The 20,929-nt window shown below is 37.3% G+C and overlaps 1 protein-coding gene across 1 annotated transcript in view; it reads right to left on the reverse strand.

The window, feature by feature from the left end:
• The window catches only part of eva1a (eva-1 homolog A (C. elegans)), a 22,385-nt gene extending 4,189 nt beyond the window's left edge, over nucleotides 1-18,196 (reverse strand). The window contains exons 1-3 of the mRNA XM_061963538.1: nucleotides 17,968-18,196; nucleotides 3,952-4,120; nucleotides 494-871 (exon numbers count right to left, since the gene is read on the reverse strand). Of these exons, the coding sequence (XP_061819522.1) occupies nucleotides 494-871; nucleotides 3,952-4,054 (481 nt within the window). The 5' untranslated portion in view covers nucleotides 4,055-4,120; nucleotides 17,968-18,196. The remainder of the gene's footprint in view (nucleotides 1-493; nucleotides 872-3,951; nucleotides 4,121-17,967) is intronic.
• Nucleotides 18,197-20,929: the final 2,733 nt, after the last annotated feature.

Raw genomic sequence — 20,929 nt, forward strand, 5'->3', positions numbered from 1 at the left:
GTACAATTAGTAATCAAACTAATTTTGATGCATTGTTTTATTTTTGAGGGTCATTTTATGGACATTTAAAAAAAAAAAAAAAACTGACATACTTATATCTAGTGGGCATTAAAAAGGTTAGCTCATTTTTATTTAGGACTGAAGTTAATGGAGTGATTTGAGCAAAAAAGGTAAAAAAAAAAAAAATGAATCCAAATTTTTATAGACTATTCCTAACTGCTTAAGGACGTTTTGTCCGTGTGCTACTTAAATGTTGATTAATGTATATAGGATAAATGGCTATATTTTGTATAGTACAGAACATTGTTGTCAGTTGCACGTGAGGACCATCATTGAAAAAGTAAAAGTATCAGTATTTTACTACAGTGACCAAATGTATTTTCAATGGCAGAACTTATTGGGAGTGTTCTGGTTATCGAGAACTTAGTAGACTTTCCTAAGAAATGCAGAGTAATTAGTACAAAAGTACACATATTTGTGTCTATTTGTGTACCTTCAGCCGATGTAAACATGCCAGCATGCAGCAGTGCTCTCTCAAAGCGTCTGCGTCTCCGTGAGGACATGTCCGTGGCCTCATCCCAGTCCTCTGATTCGCTGTCCCCGCCAGGCCGATCGCCCTCTGAAGGGATGGCGACAGTGTTGTCAGGGTTGCCGTCTTCCGGCTGATGATGCTGACAGACGTGATGGTGATGGTGGCGCTTGTGTCGGTGGTGATGTTGATGGTGGTGGTGGTGATGACGGCGAGGATGTTTGCTGTTGCCGTAGTGATAGTCGGCCCGACAGTGGATCTGGAAGACGATGGCGCAGAGCGTGACGAGAAGGCCAACACTCACGCCGCCCAGAAACACCAGCGCAGTCCTCTCAGGTTGGTCTGACATGGAAGAGAGGGACCATGACTACATACATTTCATTAGGTACACTTGCACAAAAAAAATCTGCTTTTTTAAAAAGTATAATCAAATAAACATAGCAGTAGATGACCACAATGTATCCCCTAGGGCACCTTGTGGATTTGTTTTCATGCCTTCCAGTATACTGTATACTACAAAACCCAAAACCAGTGAAGTTAGCACGTTGTGTAAATCATAAATAAAAACAGAATACAATGATTTGCAAATCCTTTTCAACCTATATTCAATTGAATAGACTGCAAAGACAAGATACTTAACCTTCGAACTGGAAAACTTTGTTATTTTTTGCAAATATTAGCTCATTTGGAATTTGATGCCTGCAACATGTTTCAAAAAAGCTGGCACAAGTGGCAAAAAAGACTGAGGAAGTTGAGGAATGCTCATCAAACACTTATTTGGAACATCCCACAGGTGAACAGGCTATCCACCTCAGGTGTGTGCCAGGATTGGGTATAAAAGCAGCTTCCATGAAAAGCTCAGTCATTCACAAACAAGGATGGGGCGAGGGACACCACTTTGTGAACAAATGCGTGAGCAAATTGTCAAACAGTTTAAGAACAACATTTATCAACCAGCTATTGCAAGGAATTTATGCATTTCACCATCTACGGTCTGTAATATCATCAAAAGGTTCAGAAATCTGGAGAAATCACTGCAGGGCCAACATTGAATGCCCGTGACCTCAGGCGGTACTGCATCAAAAACCGACATCAGTGTGTAAAGGATATCACCACATGGGCTCACGAACACTTCAGAAAACCACTGTCAGTATCTACAGTTGGTCTCTACATCTGTAAGTGCAAGTTAAAACTCTACCATGCAAAGCAAAAGTAATTTATCAACAACACCCAGAAACGCCGCCGGCATTGCTGGGCCCGAGCTCATCTAAAATGAACTGATGCAAAGTGGAAAAGTCTTCTGTTGTCTGACGAGTCCACATTTCAAATTGTTTTTGGAAACTGTGGACGTCGTGTCCTCCGGAACAAACAGGAAAAGAACCATCCGGACTGTTATAGGCGCAAAGTTCAAAAGCCAGCATCTGTGATGGTATGGGGGTGTATTAATGCCTAAGGCATGAGTAGCTGTGAAGGCACCATTCATGCTGAAAGGTACATACAGGTTTTGAAGCAAAATATGTTGCCATCCAAGCAACGTTATCATGGACGCCCCTGCTTATTTCAGCAAGACAATGCCAAGCCACATGTTACAACAGTGTGGCTTCATAGTAAAAGAGTGCGGGTACTAGGCTGGCCTGCCTGTAGTCCAGACCTGGACTAAATGTGTGGCGCATTATGAAGCGTAAAATACCACAACGGAGACATCAAGCAAGAATAGGAAAGAATTCCACCTGCAAAGCTTCAAAAATTGTTCTCCTCAGTTCCCAAACGTTTACTGAGTGTTGTTAAAAGGAAAGGCCATGTAACACAGTGGTAAAAATGCCCCTGTGCCAACTTTTTTGCAACGTGTTGCTGCCATTAAATTCTAGGTTAATGATTATTTGCAAAAAAATTAAAATGTTTCTCAGTGTGAACATTAAATATCTTGTCTTTGTAGCATATTCAATTGAATATAAGTTGAAAAGAATTTGCAAATCATTGTGTTCTGTTTTTATTTACGAATTACACAACGTGCCAACTCCACTGGTTTTGGAGTTTGTACATTGGGTGCATATGTTGCACTACATAATAGAGAAGTTGATCAACCCTTTCACAAAATTAATGAAAAAATGCTAATAATTACTAAACATGTTGTACATGTGCTAAATGTAAACATAAATGCAGTTGTCCCTCACCACATTGTGCTTCAAATACTGCGGCCCCACTATGTCGTGGGTAAAAAAATATATCTACATTTTTTAAAGCATATTTTAAAATGTTTTGGTCCTAAATTAAACATTTTCAAGCAGAAAAATGGCTAAATAAACTAAACATATCAATACTACATTAGTATTGACCACAAGAGGAGATCAATAACGAATTAAAAGAGTTTAAAAGTGACGATTGGGTGTTATTTCATGTCTTGAGGGCTCTATTTATGTTGAAAATGTAATAAGAAGGTCATAATCAAGTTTTGTGCTGTTGCTATGAAAATATTTGATTTATAATTAATTAATAATTTGATTTATAATCCTACGTTGATGAAATGTATTTAACTTGGTCATGTCCGGAACAAGTAACAGCGATAAACGAGGGTTGACTGTGTTCAAATAAAACTATACATCTATCTATCCTCATTTTTTAGATTAGATTATTTTATTGAAATATATTTTAATATTTTAATTGTCACTTATTGACATTATTTTAAGTGTGTTAGTGTTCTCCTGCGTTTAGTGTTTTAGTTCCCGTTCTGTGCTTTTATTTTGATGGCTTTTTCGGTTTTGTTGGTGTTTTCCCATGGCCGCTTCACTTCTGTCCCGGCGCACTTCCAAGCAGCTGTTTGCTGTTGACAATCAGAAATATTGAAGTTGGGCCTTTGGCTACAATCGTTGTTGGGACATTGTTTGCGTGATGATCATTTATGACAACAGAAGTAGTAGAAGACTTAACTTAAATAGTCCTGATTGCAAACAGCTGCGTGAAAGTGCTCCGGGACAGAATTGAAGCGGCCATGGGAAAACACTAAGAAAACTGGAAAATACACCAAAATAAAAGCACAGGACAGGAGCTAAAACACTAACGACCGGAGAACACCAAAAAACTTAAAATAAGTAGTGACATTAATTTTGCTATGTTCTTACCTCAGTTGTACAAAATATATGCTTGATGTGATGTGTAATTATTTTGTAGGTTATTGCTGTATTAACTTAAATTAACCTATGTATTCTTTCCTTACCATGCCCCGAATACAAACCACTAATACAACTTAATTTAAAGTGTTTTTATTTGTATTTTAGTGTTCTTTCTGCTGTTGAACATAGGCATTCTGAATTTTTATTTTTTTTAAAGTAATAACATTCTTTGTCAGAGTATCTCATTAAGAGACCACATGATACGTGGTTTCGATCATAAAAGACGCTGTTTGTGTATCTTCCCTTCTGTACCTGCGATGAAGGTGTAAGCTGCCAGTATGTTGCTGAGCAACGCCATCTCCTTGGAGACCACCATCACCTCCGTGTTGGGGCTCCCTGTGGTTTGGGTACTCATCACTTCTCAGGAAATTGAGCCTATTGGAAACGTCTTCACCCCTCACTGGAGCTCATATACTCATGTCTGCACAACAATAACAAATAATACAAATAATGTGAATTTATAAGAATCAAGTTGCACTATTAGAAAAAAAAAATCCACATTTTATGAAAAAAAAAAAAAATCATAATATTAACCACAAAAATACTGTTTTGAAAATTTGGTCCTAAAATTAAAAAAATGGAATACAAATAAAATGGTAATGAAAAAATAATGTCATAATAAAAAACGAACTCTATAATTGTATAAAATATTACCAAAAAAAATCTTCACAAAGTCATGGGAATTAGAAGTTGGACTATCAAGAGACAAAATTCCAAATTGTGTGAGAATAACATTGTAATATTGCTGGAAAAAAGTCAAACGTTATGACGATACAATTTAAATATTGCAAGAGAAAAATCAAAATTTCATCAGAATCATTGAAGTATTACCCAAAAACCTTTAAATGTAAAAATAACATTCTAATAATGAAAAAACACCACAAAATCTTATCAGAATCAAATCCTATTATTAAAGATTAATTGCATGTGAATTAAATTGTAATATTATCAACAAAAAACGCTCAACATTTTATCAGAATTAAGTCGTAATATTAGAAGAATTCAACTTGTGTGAGAATAATGTTGCAAAATGACAAGAAAATACTCCATAATTCCACATCAATAAAATTGTAATATAAAAGAAACCCTCAAGTTTTTATGAGAATTAATCTGTAATATTACAAGGCAGAATTCCAAATTATGTGAGAATAAAATTGTAAAATTATTGTAGAAAAAATGTCAAATGTTATGACATTAAAATCAAAATATTGCAAGACAAAAATCTAAATGTTATAAGAATAATGTTGTAATATTACAAGGAAGAACTCCCTAATTATATGCTAATGAAATTTTAATTTTACAAGTCAAGAGTCAAGTTGAAATATCACAGGACACCATTCCAAATTGTATGAATAAAGTTGTAATATTACATATATAATAAAGTTGTAATATTACATATATAAAATTACGTATATTAGTAAAAATTGTATGGCAGTATAATTATAATATTACAAGAGAAATATGAAAATATTATGAGAATAATGTGGCACTGCAGGAACAAATATATAACTGTATGTACAATTACTAGAAAAAAAACAACCTTCATTACACTTATGAAAAAAGAAACCCCTCAAAATACTAGAACAATTAGGTCATAATTATACAAAAAAACAAAAAACAATCCTATCAAAAACCTCAATGGATAAAATACTATTTTTTCCACAGCACTGGCAAATAATGGAAATAGTGTGAATTTATGCGAATTAAGTTGTATTATTAGAAGAAACAAGTGAGAATATCTTGCGAATGAAATCTTAATATTACAAAAAATCTTTTACATTTTATAATAATTAAATCCCAGTTTTAAATGACAGAAAAGTGGTAAAATGACAATAAAAAATCCTTTGATGAGCTCAAAAAACCTCAAACTATTATGTGAATGAAATTCTAATATTGTAGGGGGTGAGGAACATCTGCATTTGATGTGAATACCATTATTATATTACAATTAAAAACCTAAATGTTACAAGAATAAAGTGGGGGGAAAAAAATTCTCACTGGAGCTCACACTCAGTTCTGTAGAACAGTGACAATGAGAGAAAGAAGACTTCAAGCAAGGCACTGCAGCTTTAAAAAATAAAGAAAAATATATTTAAAAGCTGCTAAACTGACGACAATTATATTTTGAAGACAAAATGAACATGTTAGTTCCTACTTTGAAAGAGTAAACAGTGGAAGACTCCACAAAAATGCTCCGGAAAGTGTTTTAACCGGATTATAAAGTACTCTCTGAAGGTAAGCTACACTTAACTGTTCTTAACCACAACAAAATAACATGCATTTAAGACAAAAATGTTGACTTTCTAACATCATGCACCCTGCAGGCTGGACCACACAAACAGACACACAAACACACTCACACACACACACAAACACACACACACACACACGACTCTCATAATGTGTGCAATAGTAGTTATAATGTGTGCAATAGTATAGTTATTATGATGTGTGCAATAGTATAGTTATTATGATGTGTGCAATGGTATAGTTATCAAAAAGTGTGCAATGGTATAGTTATTATGATTTGTGCAATAGTAGTTAGCATATGGAGACAAAGTGAATAGAGAGCTCTTAACACAACTGCCTAGACATGCAGCCAATTTATAAAATTAACATACTTCTGTTGCTATGTGCATTATTTCATATCTTGGTATGATACATAAATAAATTTGCACCATTTCATTTGTGAAATGATTAGCGATTGTAACCCAGGTGGTTTGATTCAGTTAGTGTAGCTTGCAAACACCAGCAGGAGACAGTGATGACCACAAGCTGTCCACACACGTCACATGACATCGCATCATATTACAGTAAGATACAGTAAGTTTGCTGCAGCCATATTTAATCATGGGGGGTTGTGCTCACATGTCATGAAGTGGTAAAATCTTGAATAAATTCTACATTTTACAGTCAAAAGTATTTGCTATGTTTATGTTAAAATACAAATAAAAAATCCAAACATGTAAATAAAGTCATAATTTGATCAGGATGTCATATTTTCCTTTTATTTAAATCCCTATTTTATGGAACTAATGTTGTTGTATCACAAAAATTAAAATGCTATGAAAATAACATTATTTTATGACAATGTAGTCATAATAGTGCCATAATCTTTTTTTAAGAGCTTAAAGTCATAATGTTACAAGATTACCTAATATTTAAGATAATAAAGTTGGATTATTATAATTTTTTTTTTTTTTTACAATTGTTCGAGTATAATATTGAAATATTACAAAGAAAAACTCAAAATATTATGAGCATAAAACCCTAACATTATAAAACAAAAACCTAAACATAGTATGAGAATGCATTTGATGTATTGTCAAGAAAACACCAAAATTTAATACAAAATTGGATCTAAATATGATATACAATACTATACATGAGATTTAAGTTACAATATTATAAGAAAATAATCAAAACCTAATATCAATGTATAATTGATATTACAAGAAAAGTTCAAAATAGTATGAGAGTAAAATCACAATATTTCAAGAAAAACATCAGAACCTTATAAAAATAAAGTTGGAATAGTACAAAGAAAACTTGAAAATGTTATTAGCTTTAAGATGTAATATTATAAACTACCGGTATATGAAAATGAAAATCATTATATTTATCATAAGTAAAAATCAACATTTTATGAGAATAAAGTTGTAATATTGTAAACACAAATTGACTCCAAATTGATTGAAAGTAAAATATACAGTAAATATTATAATGAAAACTACAAGACAAATATTACAGGGAAAAAAAACCCATTTATGATAAAAAAGAAATAGTAATGGTGTAAGAATATTTTTTATGAGCTTTAAGTTATAATATTTTAAGGGGAAATATGCAAAATAAAAATAAAATGTAAGTCAAACTATCGCAAGAAAAAAAACACATTTTATAACAACAAAGTTGGAAAAATACAATAAAACTTCACAATTTACAAGCTTTAAATTGTAATTATTAATAATAAAAAAGAAAAACTGTGTAAAAAAAAATAGGTCATCATGTTAGACAAGACAAAATCTCAACATTTTGTGAGAACAAAGTTTTAATATTGTAAAGGAAAAGTCAAAATTACTACAAAAGTTATAAAAATACAATCTAATGATTGAGTAAACGTTTTTTAATATAAATACATTGGTAATATACAAGAAAAACATGCAACATTTTATGAGAATAAAATCATAATAGTACAAGAAAAAAGTTTGTTATTGAAATGTAATTTTACAGGACAAATTTAAAATGTTATGAGAAAGAAAAAACATTTATGTACAAAACCCAAAACCAGTGAAGTTGGCACGCTGTGTAAACCATAAATAAAAACAGAATACAATGATTTTCAAATCCCTTTCAACTTATATTCAATTGAATAGACTGCAAAGACAAGATATTTAATGTAAGAACTGAGAAACTAGTTGTTTTTTTTGCAAAAAATCATTAACTTAGAATTTAATGGCAGCAACACATTGCAAAAAAGTTGGCACAGGGGCATTTTTACCACTGTGTTACATGGCCTTTCCTTTTAACAACACTCAGTAAACGTTTGGCAACTGAGGAAACCACATTTTGAAGCTTTTCAGGTGAAATTATTTCCCATTCTTGCTTGATGTACAGCTTAAGTTGTTAAACAGTCCGAGGTTTCCATTGTCGTATTTCAGGCTAATGCGCCACACATTTTCAATGAGAGACAGGTCTGGACTACAGGCAGGCCAGTCTAGTACCCGCACTCTTTTACTATGAAGCCACGCTGTTGTAATAAGTGGCTTGGCATTGTCTTGCTGAAATAAGCAGGGGCGTCCATTATAACGTTGCTTGGATGGCAACATATGTTGCTCCAAAACCTGTATGTACCTTTCAGCATTAATGGTGCCTTCACAGATGTGTAAGTTACCCATGTCTTGGGCACTGATACACCCCCATACCATCACACATGCTGCCTTTTGAACTTTGCGCCTATGACAGTCCGGATGGTTCTTTTCCTGTTTGTTCCGGAGGACACAAGGTCCAGTTTCCAAAAACAATTTGAAATGTGGACTCATCAGACCACAGAACAATTTTCCATTTAGAATAAGGGGTTGTTGATAAATGGCTTTCGCTTTGCATGGTAAAGTTTTAACTTGCACTTACAGATGTAGTGACGAACTGTAGTTACTGACAGTGGGTTTTTTCAGAAGTGTTCATGAGCCCATGTGGTGATATCCTTTACACACTGATGTCGCTTTTTGATGCAGTACCGCCTGAGGGATCGAAGGTCACAGGCATTCAATGTTACGTGCAGTGATTTCTCCAGATTCTCTGAACCTTTTGATGATATTACAGACCTTAGATGGCAAAATCCCTAAATTCCTTGCAATAGCTCGTTGAGAAATGTTAGTCTTTTGCTCAGGGATTTGTTCACAAAGTGGTGACCCTCGCCCCATCCTTGTTTGTGAATGACTGAGCATTTCATGGAAGCTGCTTTTATACCCAATCATGGCACCCACCTGTTCCCAATTAGCCTGTTAACCTGTGGGATGTTCCAAATAAGTGTTTGATGAGCCTTCCTCAACTTTCTCAGTCTTTTTTGTCACTTGTGCCAGCTTTTTTGAAACAAATTCCAAATGAGCTAATTTTTGCAAAAAATAACGAAGTTTTCCAGTTCGAAGGTTAAGTGTCTTGTCTTTGCAGTCTATTCAATTGAATATTGGTTGAAAAGTATTAGTAAATCATTGTATTCTGTTTTTATTTACGATTTACACAACGTGCCAACTTCACTGGTTTTGGGTTTGTACAATAAATAACAATAAATATTAATGGTATATAATATTTTTTTTAAGCTTTAAGCATTTTTGCTTTTATTTGTCGTTTTTTAGGGAAAAATGCAAGATTATTTAAAAAAAAAAGTCAAACAATCACTAGAAAAAAAAAATTCTAAATTTTTATAGCAATACATTTTACAAGCATGAAGTTGTATTTAGTATTTGAAAAAGCAAAACAATGTGAAAATTAGGTCATATTGTTGCCAGACAAAAACTCAACATTTTATAAGAATAAAGTCCTATTATTATGAGAGAAAATTGATGAGAATGTCATTTGGCGCATGAAGATACTAATTCACCAAATAGCAATCTCATCCATCCATCCATTTTCTACCGCTTATTCCCTTAGGGGTTGCGGGGGGCGCTGGAGCCTATCTCAGCTACAATTGGGCGGAAGGCGGGGTACACCCTGGACAAGTCGCCACCTCATCACAGGGCCAACACAGATAGACAGACAACATTCACACTCACATTCACACACTAGGGCCAATTTAGTGTTGCCAATCAACCTATCCCCAGGTGCATGTCTTTGGAGGTGGGAGGAAGCCGGAGTACCCGGAGGGAACCCACGCAGTCACAGGGAGGACATGCAAACTCCATGAAGATACTAATTCACCAAATAGCAATCTCAATTGAATTAAAAATGTATATCTCCAGGGTGTGAATATGAACCACGTAGGCCTCCACTGTAAGTATGTGTGAAAACATAGCGTGTGTAAAATACACATTTGTGGCGTCCAGTAGCACTGGAGGCACACGAAAATGTTGCAAGAATGACACATCAGAGTGAGTAAGGATGTGTCACAACCAAACACACACACACACACACGCACACACACATAAAGGCACATTAGACTATGACACAAAGAAACACAACACACCCTCTGAGCGTTTGCAAATTGACTGGCTGTCGAGGTGGTTTTGAGATGTTTGTGTGAGAGCTGCCAGACATGGCTGCCCTTCTCTCGCTCCCGCGTCCCCAACAGCGTTTTGGACTCGACCATTTAGGTTAGCGCTTGCAAAAAAATCATGTCATCCTGCACTTCATTATAAAGATTTATAGGACAACACAACAGTAGCTTGCTTTCCGTAGAGAATGTTTGAATAGGAAACACTCCGCAACAAATGTTGCGAAACAGTGATCTCACCTAAAGAACTGCAACACATTTAGAATCCACCAGCCAAAATATAAGTAATGTGGACCAATACAAGGGCTTTATTTTAAAACTTTAAACTTTAAAGTCACGGATGTTCAGTTTTTTTCATGAATCACATACTGTATGTACCATATTTTCCGGACAATGGGGCGCACCGGATTATAAGGCGCAGTGCCGATGAATGGTCTATTTTTTATCTTTTTTCATATATACGGCGTCCGGGATTATAGGGCACATTAAAGGAGTCATCCATCCATCCATTTTCTACCGCTTGTCCCTTTCGGGGTCGCGGGGGGTGCTGGAGGCTATCTCAGCTGCATTCGGACGGAAGGCGGTGTACACCCTGGACAAGTCGCCACCTCATCACATATTATTATTATTATTTTTTTCTATATTGAAAACACTTCCTTGTGGTCTACATAACGTGTAATGGTGGTTCTTTCGTCAAAATGTTGCGTAGATTATGTTTTACAGATCCTCTTCCAGCCACTTTCTGACAGTTGCTTCAGGATGCACTGTTTTGTGGGCGGTCTTATTTACATGGCTCACCTTCGGCAGTGTCTTCTCCCCGTCATCTTTGTTGTAGCGGTGTAGTGTGCAAGGACGGGTGTGGAAGAAGTGTCAAAAGATGGAGCTAACTGTTTTAATGACATTCAGACTTTATTAAATCAATAATGGAGCAGCATTTCCTCATCTGGACACAACAACAAGGCTGAGAAATGTGTGCCTTGAAAAACTGTCCGATCGGAACTCTCTAATAACTAAAGTTCCTTGGGTGAATAATGTAAACTCACCGGTATGTTTTAGTGCTTTCATGACGAGTTTACTGACAGATTTCAGTAAGAACTGTACACTACTTGATATTTGAAATGGCAACAGCGGAGGATGAATGTCCCATAACAAGAAGTTAGAGAAAAAGAAGAAGCTTATCGACTACGGCGTCTCCACGGACTACATTTTTCAGGATTTATGCAGATCACAAATACAGATCAGCAGGTACCAGAGGGAAGAAAAGTTCCTTTTGCATAATATTGCGTAACAAAACACCAGATAATATGTCTTACCTTATACACACACCATAATATTACTCTAATGTTGAAGCACATCAAGCAGTACTAAAACATTTTGATAGATTTTTGAGCACTGTGTGTAATGTTCTATATTTTCAATGGAACATATCAAATGTTGGTGTTGTTTACTTGAGTCATATTGCCATCATAGTGCAGTCTACACATATCTCCTATGTTGGACTGCCATCTGCTTGTCACACTTATCATTAGACCATGTACCAAATAAAATTGCTTCGAGGTTGGTAAGTAAAACCAGAATTATTCTGTACATTAGGCGCACCGGGTTATAAGGCGCACTGTCGAGTTTTGATTAAAAAACAGGATTTTAAGTGCGCCTTATAGTCCGGAAAACGCGGTATATTATTGCGGGTTCAGAGTATCATGATAAGAAGTAATTTGTGATGACTATTGGGAGAAAACACCAGTCAATGGCTGGATAGCTAAGCAGAGTTAGCTTAAACAACGAGAAAGTAACCATGTTAATTTTAAAGTTAAATTCAATGAATAATATTACCAAAATGTGAACATTTATGCTATGTTGAATTTCCAATGCTTCTGATTGGAGATTTCAGAAAGGGATAGGTTCGTATTATTCTCGTTTTCTTCATGTTAGCCCAAAAGCTAAGCTAACAATACTATATATATGTACAAAACCCAAAACTAGTGAAGTTGGCACATTGTGTAAATCATAAATAAAAACAGAATACAATGATTTGCTAATCATTTTCAACCTATATTCAATTGAATAGACTGCAAAGACAACATACTTAACATTCGAACTAGAGAACTTTGTTATTTTTTGCAAATATTAGCTAATTTGGAATTTGATGCCTGCAACATGTTTCAAAAAAGCTGGCACAAGTGGCAAAAAAGACTGAGAAAGTTGGGGAATGCTCATCAAACAGTTATTTGGAACATCCCACAGGTGAGCAGGCTAATTGGGAACAGGTGGGTACCATGATCGGGTATAAAAGTCACTTCCATGAAATGCTCAGTCATTCACAAACAAGGATGGGGCGAGAGTCACCACTTTGTGAACAAATGCGTGAGCAAATTGTCGAACAGTTTAAGAACAACATTTCTCAACGAGCTATTGCAAGGAATTTAGGGATTTCGCCATCTAAGGTCCGTAATATCATCAAAAGGTTCAGAGAATCTAGAGAAATCACTGCACGTAAGCGGCTAAGCCCGTGACCTTGGATCCCTCAGGCGGTACTGCATCAAAAAGCGACATCAGTGTGTAAAGGATATCACCACATGGGCTCACGAACACTTCAAAAAACCACTGTCAGTAACTACAGTTGGTCGCGACATCTGTAAGTGCAAGTTAAAGCTCTATTATGCAAAGCCAAAGCCATTTATCAACAACACCCAGAAACGCCGCCGGCTTCGCTGGACTCGTGCTCATGTAAGGTGGACTGATGCAAAGTGTAAAAGTGTTCTGTGGTCTGACGAGTCCACATTTCAAATTGTTTTTGGAAATTGTGGACGTCGTGTCCTCCGGAACAAAGAAGAAAATAGCCATCTGGATTGTTATAGGAGCAAAGTTCAAAAGCGAGCATCTGTGATGGTATGGGGGTGTATTAGTGCCCAAGGCATGGGTAACTTACACATCTGTGAAGGCGCCATTAATGCTGAAAGGTACATACAGGTTTTGGAGCAACATATGTTGCCATCCAAGCAACATTATCATGGACGCCCCTGCTTATTTCAGCAAGACGATGCCAAGCCGCGTGTTACAACAGCGTGGCCTCATAGTAAAAGAGTGCAGGTACTAGACTGGCCTGCCTGTAGTCCAGACCTGTCTCCCATTGAAAATGTGTGGCGCAATATGAAGCGTAAAATACAACAATGAAGACCTGGACTGTTGAACAACTTAAGCTGTACATCAAGCAAGAATGGGAAATAATTCCACCTGAAAAGCTTCAAAAATTGGTCTCCTCAGTTTCCAAACCTTTTACTGAGTGTTGTTAAAAGGAAAGGTGAGGTAACACAGTGGTAAAAATGCCCCTGTGCCAACTTTTTTGCAACATGTTGCTGCCATTAAATTCTAAGTTAATGATTATTTGCAAAAAAACAACAACAAGAACATTAAATATCTTGTCTTTGCAGTCTATTCAATTGAATATAAGTTGAAAAGGATTTGCTCATAATTGTATTCTGTTTTTATTTACGAATTGCACAACGTGCCAACTTCACTGGTTTTGGGTTTTGTATAATGACTGTACAATATACTGTATGTCAGGTTTCCATCAAAGAGACATTGGCGTCTAGGTTTGTGTGGGGCATTTTGACATTTTCTCTTTAAAATCAACATTTATGCTATGTTGAATTTTCATTTTTTCTGATTGCAACCTTTTAAAAGGGATAGGTTTAGCCTATGCTAAAGCTAAGCTAAGAATACTCTACAATATGTATCATGTATGTCAGGTTTCTATGGCGTCACATTAGTGCCAAAAATCCAAGCGCATAAAAACTGTTATCGCGCGCTGATTCTCCACTTCGTGCGCGCGCGCGGTGCCTTTCTGCGCGCGCGCCGTCTCGGTCTGTGCGCTCTCTGTGTACTCCTGGCATCTCTCCTCGCGCTGTCATGTTTCTTTTTGGCACTTTGGGGGCGGGTATGCTTAGACGGCCCCTCCTTTCTGATTGGCTCTGAGCATTTTTCATATGACCAATGATTCTCCAGCGTAGCAACGTTGTAGCCATCTTACCTCGGACAGCTAGCCTCAATCATTACATTGATGTCAATAGTACATGTACTAATTAAATTACCATAACTTGCTCGATTTTCGACCAATTTACAAACGGACAGCTAGCCTCAATCACTACATTGATGTCAATGGTACATGTACTAATTAAATTGCCATAACTTGCTCTAATTTTCGACCAATTTACAAACGGTTTGCCTTGTTACAAATCTTATTACATGTAGATATGACATAGGATGCTGTACCTGTTGAAATTACCTCTTTCGCTTTAAAAAAAAATGCCTTAATTGTGCAACATAGTTGTGTAGGGTCAGTGTTAGTCATTTCTCTGATTATTTTAAACTGTTTCAGAATACATTATTAAAAGGCTATTTTTAACATTTTAAAAACAAAATTCAAAGATTATTTCATTAATTTTATGGCTGAATCAAAAGAAATTCCATAAATTAGAAAACAAATGTTCAAGAAGAAGTGAAAATATAAAATAATGTTATGGTTGGATGTTACTGCTGGTGGACCAGTTCTGGCGGAAAGATGTGATTATGGTGTTTGTTGTCTTATTATTTATTTGGGTCACATTTTGTATTACCCTATTTTGTGTTTATGTGGTATGAAATAACCTTCATCAGCGGGCGACATGCTTTTATCCACTTCTTCCTCCGTAAATCTTGATACATATTGACGATGACCCGCCCTGCTATACTTCTGATTGGCTCTGAGCATTTTTCGCCTGACCAATCAGAAAGAAGGGGCCGTCTAAGCATACCCGCCCCCAAAGTGCCAAAAAGAAACATGACAGCGCACAGACCGAGACGGCGCGCGCGCAGAAAGGCACCGCGCGCGCGCAAAAAGGCACAACGCGTGCGCAAAAGGTGTCGCGCGCGCGTACGAAGTGGAGAATCAGCGCGCGATAACAGTTTTTATGCGCTCGGATTTTTGGCACTAATGTGATGCCATAGGTTTCCTTTAAAAAGACATTGTTGCGTTTAGGTACGTGGGGGAATTTTGACATTTACTCTTTGAAATTACAACTTTATGTGTGTAAATGACAACGTTTTTTGTAATCTTGTACCATAATAACAAATATTGTTGGTTCATTATATGACTTTGTTCAGAGAAATTACAACTTTATTTTTAAATTATTTTTAATTTTTTTCAAAAATAAATTTTTATTCTCTTGATATTACAACTTTTCCATCATACCATTCTTCTAGTAATTGTGCAGTTTTTTTCTTCTTCTCAGTGTTTTGTGAGCTGGCTTGACAAACGATTCCTTTAAGGGCTTTGTTTTGGATATGTGAGGTAAAAACATCAAATATTTTTTACATTAAAATTACACAAATTGTTGGAGAAAGTGTAGTTTTCTTTATAGGACTAATACATTTTAAAAAGTGTTTTTTACAGGACTACAATGTATTTGTGGCTGTGTGTTGCAGAGAAGATGGGCGTGAGGGGCTGGATTGCAAAATTAGCTAAGATTCATTTATATTTAATTTTTAGGGGTCACTTTAAAAAAAAAAAAGACAATCTAGAGAGTCTGAATACTTGATAAATATATCGACAAAGTCGCTAAGTTGGCAAAATGGGTTCCTCCAGGTAAGTCTTTTTATTCTCCGGCAGACCAGGGTCCTCATGTATTGAGCGTGTGTACGCACAAAAACCTGGCGTACGCCCTTTTTAACGACAAAGTTGAGCTGTATTCAGAGTGAACTGGATGTGGAAATGTGAGCTGCCTTACGCTAAATTCATGCTTCACGTATGCACATTTTTACCAACTGTTAATACTTTGGCAACACACAGAAGTGGTCATTTGGGTTTTGCCAACATTAAATTTCAACAATGTCAAAAATTGAGGCAAGAACTGAAAATTCACTTTTTTGTCAATGCATTTAATACTTCATATTGATATTCATATATGTGAGGACGTCTATTAATTATCCAGGTGATCACTTTTGCTAAATGTTGCTGTCACAATGTGTTCCTGTGACTCTAGCACAGCTTGGCCATGGAGCGGACAGCATTGATTGATTGATTGAAACTTTTATTAGTAGATTGCAAAGTACAGTACATATTCCGTACAATTGACCACTAAATGGTAACACCCGAATAAGTTTTTCAACTTGTTTAAGTCGTGGTCCACGTTAATCAATTCATGGTGCGACACAATGGCACCGGAGCCGGTTGAGGAATGGCCCGAATTTATGTTACGTGGCTCTTACTGTAAGAAGCTCTCCTGTGTTGTAATAATAAATTGAGTAATCAAACAAGAGTCAAAGTATTTTGTATCCTTTTTAATATGCTAGCATGTGTGAATTTAAAAGATTACATAATTCTCACAGGAAACTCTAATCTGGCTGTGAGCAGGCTACTGTATGAACACATTTTGTCGTAAATTACACAAATTATATTTATATTGGGGGTAATTAGAGTCACCCACCTCTTGGTAAGTTTTACTTATCATTGCAGCACTACTTCGGCTCTGGTCCCCTCCTTTTTTACCTTCTTCCTAATGTCCGACCATTTATTTTTTATTTCAGCCTGTGTGCGGTTTCTGGAGTCCACAGCATTGCAGGCTCACACACTCAACTCTCTTTTGTTCGCTCGAAACGCCAAAAAGGAGCACCTCCTACATGCTTGTCGGTGAATTGCATGGGAACTCAGGCACATGGATAATTTCAATAATATTTTCATATTTTTAAGTGGGTGTGGGTCAATTCCACATTGATTGGGAGGTAAAAAAAAAAGAAGAAATGTGCTTGGAGTAGTGCGTACACACACTTTAATATATTTGAATATTTTTTTGCGCACGCCGTTTTCTGGATTTGAGCGTACGCCAATTTTTTGTGGCAAAATATGAGCAGAGAGAAGCGGAGTTACGGTGCCAACTACTCTACAGAGATAGTCCCGTTATAATGTGTTTATCTGTTTGTAGTGGTTCTAATGTATTCATTGTTAAATTGTCACAGTTAAATAAAGGTATGAGAAACACTGACTTGATTTCATGTTGTTTACGTACTTCTGCTTATCCCTGCTCATTTTTGTTGAATTTCGCCAAAGTAAAAGTGACGTTCTTCAACGTAACTTTCTCAAGCTTGCTATAAATAAAGTAAACAATTACCATTTTCGTATCTGGTGGGAAATGTTCCTGAGCATTCACAGTCTATTTTGGGATGTGAGCCTTTGACCCTCCTGTCCCCCCGGCCAAGCCCTTACGAGCTACTGTTGCCTCCAAATAAATAATAAGCTTGGAGAAACCCTCTCTTTGTTCAGTCAACTCAGTTTGAGAGCAAGCTGGGACTTCCCGCTTTAAAGACACTGTACGCGTATTTCTTCCTGTGATGCTAATTCAGCGTGACAGCGGCCTTATCCTCCTTTGCACCGTTAACTCTTTTCTAACATGACCTGCAGAGACAGCATGCACGCCCAAACGCGGCAGATGGACGGAATGAGAGCAAAGGTAATAATGGTCGGAAGAAAAAAAAGTCATGTCGAGGGAAAATGTAAAGTTGTCAGCATGAGAAAGATGAATACTTACATTTCCACGCAACCTTCTCTCCTCTCATCCATCCCTCACCTCTTCTCCTTTGCCTTCCTCTCACTGCTCCTCTCCTCTCTGTGCTCAGCTCCTCCCTCCTGGAAAAAAAACACATCAAATGTACAAGTTTGCTTCTTGCCTGCAATTGCTCTAACATCCCATTCTCTCTCTCTCTCTCTCCTGCTTTTGTGGTGCAGGTTTGCAGGCGGAATGTTCTCTTCCCTCCTTTTCCTCCTCCTCCGTGTGAGTGTCTCCAGTTTGCTTTGCAGTCAGCCAGGCAGAGGTCAGAGCCTTGAGGGCAGAGCTGTGACATGAGAGACCTCGACAGGACAAGCAAGTCCCTCTCTCTATCTCCCAAATGTCTGCAACCTTTCCTCTCTCACATGCTAATATATATACTATACACTATATACTATATACTATAGTGGAATAGAGGAGGGAGGAAAGTGACAGGAGCCTCATGAATACTTTATTAATAGTTTCTCTAATGTAGACGTGTCCATTTAAAGGTCCCCTATTTTTAAATGATGTTTTAACAGTATGTGTTTATAAACATCAAACTCACTTGTTTGTAAATGTTGAAAAACCCTCCATGCTCACGGATGCGATATCCCCCTCGAAACCGGCACGGAGATGAGCCTATCCCTCGTACACGCCCACCACTTCATGCAAGACAAACTTGTGGAAAAAAGAGGCTTCGCTACACATCCTAAAATAAAGCGAGTGTTCTGGCGAGACATGCTCTCCATTGGGATTCATTCCTCCCCAACCTCCCCTGCATCTGTGCACTCATATAAATCAGATGCAGAAACATTATTGTGCATTACACTAGGTAGAACAGCTACCCTAAATAACGCAACATTTTTGTATTTGGTTATTTAATATACACAGTCACGACAAACGATCAAATGTATTAAATTATTAGGTTATGGTTTTTTTTGTTGCTAAGCACCAAAGGCCTTGTGGCACTTGAATTTTGACACCTTCACATTAATCCGTAAAGTAATAAATTGTACATTATATAGTCTAATTGTTTGTTGTGTGAAACATGTATGTTAAATGACAAACTACAGTTCCTTCATTTACGAGCTTAATTGGTTCTGTGGCGGAGCTCTTTACGCAAAAATACTTGTATCGCTAATTAACGTCTCTCATTTAAATGAGATTATATTATTTTAATTGGTGCTTGGCTCCCCACCTCAAAAAGCCCTTTTTTTGTAATATGCCTTTTAAATTTTTAGATAAGAAATATTGTATGAAAACAAGATGATCGAATGTATTACCAACAACTACAGTAGTTGTACGAATTACTGTAATAATAATGACAGCATTCACCTTGGAGAGTGGACTTCTCCAGTATCTCCTTCCAGCTGCTTCTTTGTCAAACACACCATCAGCAGCTTTTTAATATTATCATGGCTGAATGTCCGCTGTTTGTATGTTATTTTAAGATTCTTGGCTGGCGTTCGACTCGTTCTGCTTCAGTGTGGTGCAGACTAGCAGTGCTATGCTCCAATTGCTTCGCCAAGCTGGCGACAATCCGATCATGTTTTTGATGATTTCTTTCTTTAATTTAATAAATATCATCTGCTTTTTCTTCCAAGCACTGTCTTTCATACTCACTTTCTTCCTTCCTATGGTTGGAAAACAAATTCAAGTCAATCTCTGGCAATAAGCAGGGCTCGAAATTAACCACAGCAACCGTCTTTCGCCGTATTGGCCAAAAAATTTACTAACACCTGCGGCAAGAACATGCCATGACCGCCCTTGACTTTTTACTTGTTAATGGACTAGGTGTATTAAACTCTGCGACTGTTTTTTTCGGATATTGACCACGTTGGGGTTCCGGTCAGAGAACACACAGTCATCATTTGGACTCCTCCAACTTTAATGGTGCATATTGATTTAGGTTCATTTATTTAGTTAGTATATCGTCAAAGACTAGAGCACCGATTAAACGTAGCAGAGAAACAAGTCAGCACACATTAACACACGTCAAAAGGGAAGCGGAAGTGACACCTACAGGAAGGAAGTGGAAGTGACACTGTCAAGAAATGCTTCAAAATAAAGTATCTGAAAACGTAGATGACATGGGGGATCCTTAACAGCCGCCCCCACATTTGTACAACAAATGTGTAACTACAGAATTCTTCAAGTGTCCTTACTGTCATCCTCTAAACTTGGAAGTGGGATCAAGCGAGCTACCGGTCTGGTGTAGACTTTACTCTTGACCATTACCTCAGCAGCCCTGACCTGTCCATCTTGACTCGGAATGGTCTTAACCACTCTGCCGATGGGCCACTGTGCTCTTGGAAGTGAAGGGTCCACCTTCAGAACTACAGTGTTGATGGTTACGTTTTCGGAAGATCTCTGCCATTTTGACCTGGTCTGCAAAGTGGGTAGATAACTGCGGATGAAGTGGATCCAAAACTGATCCACAAGTGTTTGACAATGGCGCCATCTCTGCCGCCCCATGACAGCTGGGACTTAAACTACTTGCGGCAATGCAGAATCTTCCCGCCCCATGAGGAGGATGTTTGGGGTGATTGGGTCCTTGACTCCAGCGCCCATCCTCCGCAAGTTCCAGAAGTGGTTTTCCCCTGGTGAAGTCATCAGCAGGATTGTTGTGGGTGTCCACATACCTCCAGGATTTTCGATCAGTCAGCTCCTGTATCTCTGAGACACGTGTTCCAACAAAGACCTTGAAGCGACAGGAGTCCGACTGGAGCCACTCCAGAACAGTGGTGGAATCCGACCACAGGGTCGTCTTTTGAAGAGGGAGGGTCATCTCTGTCTTCAAAACCTTGGCAAGCTGAGCTCCAGCTAGTGCTGCACAGAGCTCCAAGCGAGGCATGGATTGTTGCCTTTTTGGAGCTACCCTTGATCTTGCCATAACGAACGAGGTGACAATGACATCTTTAGTCTGTAGTCTGACATAAGCAACTGCTCCATATGCTCGTTC

Source organism: Nerophis lumbriciformis, linkage group LG06, assembly GCF_033978685.3.
Source record: "Nerophis lumbriciformis linkage group LG06, RoL_Nlum_v2.1, whole genome shotgun sequence".
Classification (NCBI taxonomy): domain Eukaryota; kingdom Metazoa; phylum Chordata; class Actinopteri; order Syngnathiformes; family Syngnathidae; genus Nerophis; species Nerophis lumbriciformis.